We start from the raw sequence: 9855 nt of genomic DNA on the forward strand, positions 1-9855 counted from the left end.
TTCCCTTTTCTCTCTCTTTCCTTCTCTCCTCTCTCTCATCACTATGCATGCAGACTTAGAAACATTCTTCTACAATTGCAGAAAGTATTTTCTATTCTGTCCTTACTTTGCCCCTTCTGAAAGAGAGATCTGTGTGCATCTGAATGTGAAAGGAAAGTGCGGCAGAGACACTGTCTTCTTTGCCAGGGTTCATTAATTTTTTGCTTTGGGGGCTGGGAATTATCATTGGTCATGTGAGTAGAGACTGCTTCATGGGCTAAAATACCCATAATGGAAGAAATGCAAGAAAAAGTCACCTACCATCTGCTGTGTTACAAAGTATCGACTAGAAATAAAATGAGTTGTGGGAGAAATGTGGCACATATTGAAGAAAGACCGCTGGTCTGGGAAGAACGGGCCATTCAGTTCTCACAACATGTGGGTCAGCTGGTCAGAGTTCAGCTTTGACCTTTTTCTCATCAAGATTTTCTCTTTACTAAGCAAATGAGTTTGGGGAGCTGGCTGTTATTTCAGTTATGGGTGTCAGCTTGAGCTCTAGAGTCAGTCCTTCTGACTAGCTGCTGGTAAGTCTTTGGTCTCTTCCTCCTGAACTTAGAGATCAGGGTGCCAAGGCTGGCTCGCCATTCCTGCCCACGTCATTGGGTCATTGGGGAAGGGAGCCTGCCTGGGCCAGCTGGGAAGTGCTGTGTTTGTTTCCTATGGAGGACAGGGATCCCTTCCCCTGTCCAGTGCCAAGTTAGATTCTCAGTGTCATCCTGATCTCCTTCCTTCCTCTCATCCCGTATGCCCAGTGAATCACTGGGCACTGTCAGTTCTCTGCCCTGAATATCTCACAGAGTCTTCCTCTCTTGCTCACCCTCCTGCCGCTCTCTTCTCCTTATTACTTGTTGCCTGGATTTTCTCAATTGACTCCTAATTAGCGTTCTTGATTTCAGACCTCACTGCTCCCCACCTATTATCCCCATCCAGCGGTTCTAAAAACAAGTTTGACCACATCACTTGATTAAAATGTTTCAATAAAGTCTCCTCTGTCAATCAGCCACTAATTTTTAACAAGGATTACAAACCCACCTCCTCTGGAATACTCAGTTTCCAGCCCTTCCTTTCCACCAAAATTTCTCAGTTCTCTTCTGAGAAGAAGGTTCTTAGGAAGGCTCTTTCAGGAGGCAGTTGAGCTGTCACCGTTACATCTTCCAGGAGGCCTGCCCCTGACCCTTTGCCTCATCCCCACTCCTACATCCTATCCCATTGTCACTTTCTCTATCACAATAGTCACTGCCCCGCATGTTAACAGTTCACCTACTTGTCCTTCACCTTCACTGGATGATTCCATGATGGGATCCTCTGAACTTCTTCATGAGGTTTTTTGAAAGTTTGTATATATTAAGGTTCATTCTTCACGCTATAAAATTTTATGGGTTTTAACAGATGCACAGTGTCATGTTTATTCCTTTGAAGTATCACATTGGATAGTCTAATCACCCTAAAAAATATGCTAGGCTTCATCTATTCCGTTCTTCCCTACTCCTCAAACCCCTGGAAATTACTTATGGGAGGCTGTGTCTTTTCCAGACTGCTATATGGATAAAATCACAAGTATACAGCCTTTTCAGGCTGGCTTCTTTTAGGAATGTGCAGTTAAGACCATCCGTATATTTGTGTGGCTGATAACTCAACAGCTCATAGCTACTTACATTCATAACTGATCTTATTTCATTGTCTGAATGTGCCAGTTTAGCTTTTTGTTTTTGTATTTTTTTTATTTCTTCCAATAAATGATATTGACCACACACACACACACACATACACACACACACACACACACACCATTATAATAGATATGTAGTGGTATGTCATAGTTAAAGTGAATTTTTCTAATGATAAACCATCTTTTAATATGCCCATTTGAAACTTGTATAATTTCTTTGGTGAATTGTCGGTTTAGGTATTTTTTTTATCTTAAAAGCTGGGTTGTTAGTTTCCTGTTGAGTTTTAAAGTTCTTTGTATATAAGTCCTTTACCAGATATGTGTTTTATAAATAATTTCTTCTTCTGTGGTTTGTGTTTTCATTCTTTGAACAGTGCCTTTTACAGATAGAAATTTTAGATTTCAGGAAAGCCTAACATACTATTATTTTCATGGCTCTTGATCTTGGGGTTGTATCTAAAAATTCATCATCACAAATTTCTCCTGTTCTAGAAATTTTTTAGTTTTGCATTTAGATATGTGAATAATTTTGAGTTAATTTTTTTATCAAAGACATGAGGTCTACAGTTAGGTCATGTTTTTACTCATGTATGTCTAATCTCTCTAGTACCATTTGTTGAAAATACTATCTTTGAAACAAGGCATTCCCAATTCTTTCCTCACATCTCTTGTGCCACCATCTTCTCAGAATCCCTTCTTTTCTCCTAATGTCCTTTGATAATCTACAAAAAGCCAAGCATCATTATTCCTTAAGTGTTAGGTAACTTAAATATCTTTTTTTTCATAGTAACATAGATAAAGGAGAGAGGAAAAAGCATGATGGTTGGACTAATCTAGAACTAGGTTCAGGGACCAGCAGTTAGAGTAATGGCTATGTCGCTGGACTCCCACATAGTCGACTGCGGTTCGCGTCCTGGACCAAGCGGCTTAAACTCACGCCAGGCGCGTGTGCGTGCGTGCCCAAGATCCCGAGAGGAGAATGGAGGAGAAGGGATTGTGGCATGGCCATCTCCCCGGGGAGTGATTTCTTGCTTTCTGTCTCTCTGTCTGTCTGGCGAGAGCGCACGCTCCCTATAGCAAAAACCTCTCAAAAAAAAAAAAAAAAAAGAAAAAAGAAAAGAAAAGAAGAGAGGGATACACCGAAAAAAAAAAAAAAAAAAACAAAAGAAGATATGGATACACCGAAAAAAAAAAAAAAGAACTAGGTTCAAATCTTGGCTATGACACCTATATCCTGTGTTATAATAAGCATGTATTTAATAGAGTTAAGAACCCAGGCTCTAGATATTAGAATGTAGGCTGTAAGAATTTTTTCAGCTCTGAATCCTTGGGCAACTTATATAACATTCTAAGCCTCGGTTCCCTCCTTTTTTAAGTTGGAAGTAATCATTGTCCTACTTCATAGGGCTGCCATGAAGATTTCATGAGTTATGGAGTGTCGTTCTCGGAATAGCAACTCACCCATGGATAAGTATTTGCAGAATTAATAAGATACCAATTAGGCTGATCTAGGAAGCTACAGTGCTGTACCTATGGACAATTCATGTGGTCAAATGAACAAGTCTATGGTGCTTGAGCCTTTTATTACATTTACTTCCTGCACGAATGGGTGCAATGTCAAATAAGAGTAGGGCCTATTTTAATTTGTTTGTTTTTTTAATGATGACTGTGGGAAAAAGAAAAAAAGCTAGCTTTGGCAGAGTACTGAGATTATGCAGAGTCAGAAGGTCAGAATGGAATGTAGATGTACTCAGTCATTCTGATATGAATCCTGGATCCAGTAGTAAAGATTCATTATCACACAAAGACAAGTCACCTGATCAATTACCCCTTTTGTATTTACCTTGAAGAAGGAAGCAAACTTTGTATTGCTGTGATAAATAGGAGAACGATAAATGCGCAGACCAAGTTTGACTTGAACACTTCATCCCTCATTTGAGAATACTGTAGTTAAAAAAGAGAGAGAGAGAGGGAGAGAGAGAGAGAGAGAGAATTACTTTGCAACCGAGTTGTGAATTCAGAAGAGGTAAGTTTTAGGGGTGTTTGGGGTTGGGAGAAACAGCAAGAAACAAGACAATTAAATCTTTTTACAAAAATTACAAGGGTTTCTTATCTTAATAAAACCTTCATAGACCATTATCTCCGTCCCTCCCATCAACCTTCCAGTGAGAACTCAGGAGTAAATACAATTCCCTTCATAGGCAGAGGTCAGGGAACGGGACTTTGCATAAGCTTGTACACTTCTTCCCCTCCCTCTGAACTGCTGATGACATCATTTTAACAGTACAGAAGAGCACACTTCCATCTATGCAGCAAATCAAGTTCATATTGACTTTCTTCATGAGTAAACTTATGTCATTTAAGGATTTTGCGCTGTTTCCTGCTAGATTAGAGAGATGGAGAAATGTTTTACCAACATATATTTCTGCCTTCTTTTAAATATAAACTACTAAAAATAAATTCACAAAATCTTACACTAGGAAGCAGCATACGATACCTCCAGCTACTGTAGTGCTTTGATTTCCTAGAAGTAAAAGCTAAGACTAATAGACCAATATGCTTAATGGCCTCCTCTTGTCTGCTTGAGGCAGCCCTGGGGAATGGTGGTAACTTTATTTTGATTATCCAGTGTACTCAGTAATTTCATTGTCCAGCTTTAAAAGCTCTGGAAGGTCAAAACTGAATGTGTACTTGCCTTACTCCTGCCTAGATTCCAGACCATGTTGGAGTCAGTAAACTGAGAAATAATCTACTTCCAGAAGGTGGAAAGGATTTTTTAAGTGGAAAAAGACCTTAGAATTACTGTAAACTAAGCCTCTTATTTTACATTAATTCCACAGAAATCTAGTAACCTGCTATAGATCACACAGCATGCAGACTTATGTTTTGGATGGGTTTGGGTTCAGGTGCAGAGGTACAGAAAACGAAATCCCACTCTGGAACTTTGTAACCCTGATTTAAATTTTACTGAGTTGTCCTATACAGGCAGCTTGCAAATGAAGTTCTACCAATTAGTCCAACTTGTTGGTATGGTGTTTGCAAGCAACAGTTACATGGTTTTTATTCTCTTGCTGACTATTGTGGTCCAGCAAAATTTTTTGCTCAGTGTCATGGTTGAGGTTTGGGCAATAACCTGTAGCTTTCGTTGCTCCTCAGCATTGAGGCCTCTGTCCACTTGCTGATGACCTCGTCTGCATCCAGAGCAGAACTAGGCACAGAGCCCTGAAGAATCACAATAAGCCATCCTCACTCCTGATAGAACCACAGCAATTCCATGTTATTAACAGTTACCAATAGTACTGACTAAGATTAGAGGCCCATACATCTTAGATTGAAAATAAATGAGTGAGCTGCAAAGCAGTTAATGTCAAGAAAGACATATCTTAATTCCTTCTAACAATTGCACATTATTCTTTGCTAACTGATGACTTTCAAACCAGCTTTATTATATATATTCGGTAAGGGCATATTAAAAACAACAATAATAACTTTTAGTGTACCTAATTGTTCTCTTCATTCTTCCTTTCTTTTTTTTTTAAGAGGTTTTTGTCATTGAATGGATGCCCTTGCGAGAGAAAGAGAGAGAGAGAAAGAGAGAGAGACAGAGACAGTGAAAGAGAAAGTGAGAAATCACTCCTCAGGAGGGGAGGCCATGGGCACAAACCCTTCTTCTCCATTCTCCTCCTGGGATCTTGAACACACACACACATGCCCAGCATGACTTTTAAGCCAGCAGGTCCGGGACTTGAACCACAGCTGATCATGTGGGAGTCTAGCAATGTAACCACTATGCCATCTGCTACCCCACTTCTTTTCTTTATTACAGTTATCTGTCACTTTGTCACTATTATCATCAATATTTTGGAACTATATGGAACCATCTATCACCTTCCAGAATGTTCCTTATGTCCATTCAAATGTCTACTGATTAAAATCCAGTGACTTGGGCTGATTTGTGGGGAAGTGGGTTTTTTTCTCTGAACTGGAGTAGGACATCCTAGAGTTTTTAGTACACTCAATTTTGAACTCCCTGAGTGCCTAAGTCTAAGCACTCACTCCTTTGCAAAGCAGTCCTTTCCCTTATTGGCTTGTTGTCACTCTGATCCCAAGTGTGATTCTCTGTTACTCCTTTCCTGAATGTTTCTTACTGATTACCTAAATCTTGTCACAAAATCATCATTGTTTAGACTAAAGTTGCATAAGGTTTCACATTTTTATGTTCTCCAGATGGCAAGTTGGGTGGAGACAGCTCTGTCTCTAGATCTGTTAGTATTTATTTCACTGTGCGTAAAGCCAATTTTTTTGAACCTCATTTTTCTCTTCTGTCACATGGGGTAATTAATTCAAGTTATAGATTTTATAATGTTAAAACAGTCTATTATTTTCATGTTTGAACTCTAGTGTCTAGCACAATCACATAAAAAAAGAACCTTATCGTATAAGCAAAGTTGATGTCAAGCAGGTATAAAATACTGGATATCATTACTTTGGAAAAACGAGGAGAGCAGACCTGTGAAAAGAAAATTCCTAATTGGCTCAAGATGATAGGGTACTGAGTGGTGATTCATTTTACTTTTTGACTTGAAAAGGTCTGAGCATTCTTGTTCACAGACATGAAGTTGGTTGCCTGTTTCTGCCTTCCAAAGTTACAGACCCTTTGTCTTACCTCTGTTCTATTCTCGTCTGACCCTGCATTTCCTATTATATTTTAGTTGTGAGCATGAATTAATCTGAAGCCAGACCACCTGGATTTGAATTCCAGCTCCAACACTTATTAGGTATGCAACCCTGGACACATTTACTAAGCTTTCTATAGCTCAGTTTCCTCAACTAAAAAATAGACGTAATTACAGGAACTATGTTATGAGGGTTGCTGGGAGAATTAAGTAAGTTAATATATGCAAAATTCCTGGAGCAATGCATGTGTGTGATATTTCTACAGAAGTATTCTTACTGTTAATAAATTAATTATATTTATTTATTGCTATACTTTTACAACCGTATACCCCTGCTTTTTATAACTACAATGTTGTCTTTTAGAATTCTGTCCTCTATTCCTCTGTGTAGAACTGTACCTTGTACTCAGTGAGAACACCAAAAGTGTTGCTGACTGGTATACAGTGGTATACAGTGTTAGAAAGGATTATTCTAAAGGGATTATGATCTCTGTTATGATCTCATTGTAGTCTTTTGAATTGAGAAAAGACCTTCAACCTTTTAATTTTTTTTCCTTTGCTTTCTAAGATCCCTTGCCAATGGGAGGAGTTTCTCCAGGGCCCTTAAAAATGACCACTGGATTCTTATTATTCACCAAGTCCTTCACATGAGCTCTTGGCAATCATGTGTGTGAGATATTTACACTTGTATATAGATTTGTTTTCCTGTCAGAGGAGGGACTAGAGATGGGCAAGAACTTCTCATGGTCTGGTGGCAGTGTTCAGACAAGCCAGAACTATGACTGTAGCCAAGTTATTTGTTTCCTGGACCACTGTCTATCTGCAGAAAATGTCTGAGGAAGGACATGAGTCAACTGTAGATAGGGTTCTTACCAATTAAAAGGGCATGCCAATTTGAACAAATTGCAAGTACTTCTTTTGGGTGCTTAGATATGGATTATTCTCTCTCTCTCTCTCTCTCTCTTTTAATCCGTAAAGTTTTCGTTGACTCAGGAAAGTCAAAATCTATTGTAAGAGGCCAGAATAATAATGGCTCACCTACAATGAGGAAGACGCTGTGCTACATGCTCTCCAAGGATGATCTAATTTAATTATCACGACATTTTGAGGAAGATCCTCAGCGTCATACTCCACTTATAGATTAAAAACCCAAGCATTAGAATAATTGGCAACTGACGGATATCTCCCCAGATCATAAATAGGGAATCCAGAGAGTTGGACTTCATGTGCAAGTTCTCCCCGGCCACACCATCTGCTGCTACTTTCCTATTTTCAGGATAAGGCCATCTTGTCCATAGGATATACAATTATATTTCTTGGTATATTTCAGTGATGTGCTTTATAATACTTATAAAGGGAGTGTGTTAAAGGTTTTAGTGTGTGCACATCTGAGTTAGAATAAAAGTGAAGCATGATCTTGGCAAAGAGTGAACTTTAGAAACTCCCTATGAATCAGTTTAATAAAACAACAGCACAGCAAAATATGATTGATGAATGAGTCCTCAATACCATTCAATACAAGATAAAAAATTCTTTTCTTAGGTCTGGATAACAGGGGAGATAACTAATAACAATGTAAAAAATGAAAGACAAAATGACTTTAATTTAAATGCAACAGAAGAAGAAGCATCCCAGTCTTTGAATGCCCAAAACATTGTTTAAAATTTTTAAAACTTCCCATTGAACATGATGTAGTCAAGAGTTGAAGTTCCTTTCAAGGGAACAGACAGGGAGAACTTGTGTTCCATTTTGTTCAGCTCTAGAGATAATGGCTCTTAATTCTCTAGAAAGGCATCTTCAGAAACGAAATCAGAGCTATGAAGGTTAAAGGGTTCCCAGATCTGTCATAAGGAATCCAAGAAACCCAAGTCTAATCATATGAAGGAAAAGCTCATTCCAGATTCTTCATCCACAAAGGGTTGATCAGGGAAGCCAGTTTGTAGGGGTGATAGATGGGACCTCCAACCTTCAATGTTTCTGTGCCTGATACAATCTTGAAAAACCTTCCTCCATAAAAAGGAGGAAAATCTAGTGCTTTTCTAGAGTCTCCATGTTGAATATAAACTAAAAAGTACTGACTACAAAATGGCAAGAATACTTCTAGTAAATGCAAATAACTAGTTAATTAACCAAATTACAACTGTACTTTGTCTTTTTATCCAAAGCATGTGTGCAAGATTACAAAATCTGCTATGTAGAGAGGATTGTATTTATCACCTTGGTTCAAACTTCACCAATGTCAGTTTTTCTCAGTAATATCTCTCAGAAATGAGTCATTTATTCTTGGCTGGATATTTCCAGGGAAATAACTTCCTCACTTGTGTGCCCATGCCATCTTTGGATAACTTGAATTTGAAGACAGAGATAGTTCTAGCATATCTTTCATTAGTATACACTAATATGTTTGTTCAAGAAGAATCTCAAGTGAGGCAATCTTTTCATTTTGCATAAGTGAATGAAGAAATTCCAACTTAGTTCTATTGTTAAGTTCATCCATGATGTGGCATGGCAATGGTCTAGAGCACTCTTAAATTAAACCATTTAGCTAAAAGGCATAATTGCAACAAAAAAGCAAGAGACTAATTTTCTTTTCTTCTTTTTTTTAGAGAAGTTTTTGCTATAGGGCATTTGCACAGAGACAGACAGAGAGATAGAAAGAGAGAGATCGTCCCCCGGGGGGGAACTGGTCATGCTGCAATCTCTTCTCCTCCATTCTCTTGGGATTTCGGGCATGGATACACATGTGCCTGGTGTAAGTTTCAAGTCGCTGGGTTCAGACTTGAACCATAGTTGACTATGTGGGAGTCCAGCAACATAACCATTCACCATCTGCTGGTCCCGAGAGACTAATGTTCAATAGTTTTAAAATTTTGAAATAAATAGGTCTTTTTAATCTTGGTGTCTAGTTTAATCAAATTGTTATCAAGAGTAATTCTTGAAAAGAAGACTGAGTCCTCCATGAGAGCTGAGATCTAGTGATTTCAGCAATAAGGCAATGGAGATGGTCTGCTGAAAATTTACCCTGGTAGAGCCCCTGGAGAAAAATGCAACGTCAATGAGTTTGAAGACTACATCTTCCTGTGCACCTCTGATCACTCAAATTGATCTTCTAGAAATCAGGAAGAAACAACTCATCAGATGACTAGAAATCACCACAGGGGCACAAGAAATATGTGAAACCAAGAAGAAACCTCACCCCCAAGGGAGAAGAGTAACTCCTTTTCATCCACAGACAGTGCAATGGAACTCATGGAAATGTCTTATAAAGAATTTAGAATATTCATAGTGGCAAAACTAATAGAAATGAAAGAGAACAGAGACAATGAACACCAGAAGAAAAAAGCCGATGAGTTCCAGGAGGTGAGAAAGTTGTTGCAAGAGTTGAAAGAGGAGAGGCCCCCGCAGCACAGCCACGCGCCGGGAACGGCCTGGCCGGCTGCCCCCCCACTCGGGGGGGAGGGCCACTGCGGC

At 38.9% G+C, this 9855-nt stretch overlaps 1 protein-coding gene across 1 annotated transcript in view; it reads right to left on the minus strand.

The window, feature by feature from the left end:
* The window catches only part of ADCY8 (adenylate cyclase 8), a 242822-nt gene that overhangs the window by 59885 nt on the left and 173082 nt on the right, over window positions 1–9855 (minus strand). The window contains 1 exon segment of the mRNA XM_006156697.2: window positions 3552–3652. Within this exon segment, the coding sequence (XP_006156759.1) occupies window positions 3552–3652 (101 nt within the window).

This window comes from Tupaia chinensis, unplaced genomic scaffold (genome assembly GCF_000334495.1).
Source record: "Tupaia chinensis unplaced genomic scaffold, TupChi_1.0 Scaffold000513_1, whole genome shotgun sequence".
NCBI lineage: Eukaryota > Metazoa > Chordata > Mammalia > Scandentia > Tupaiidae > Tupaia > Tupaia belangeri.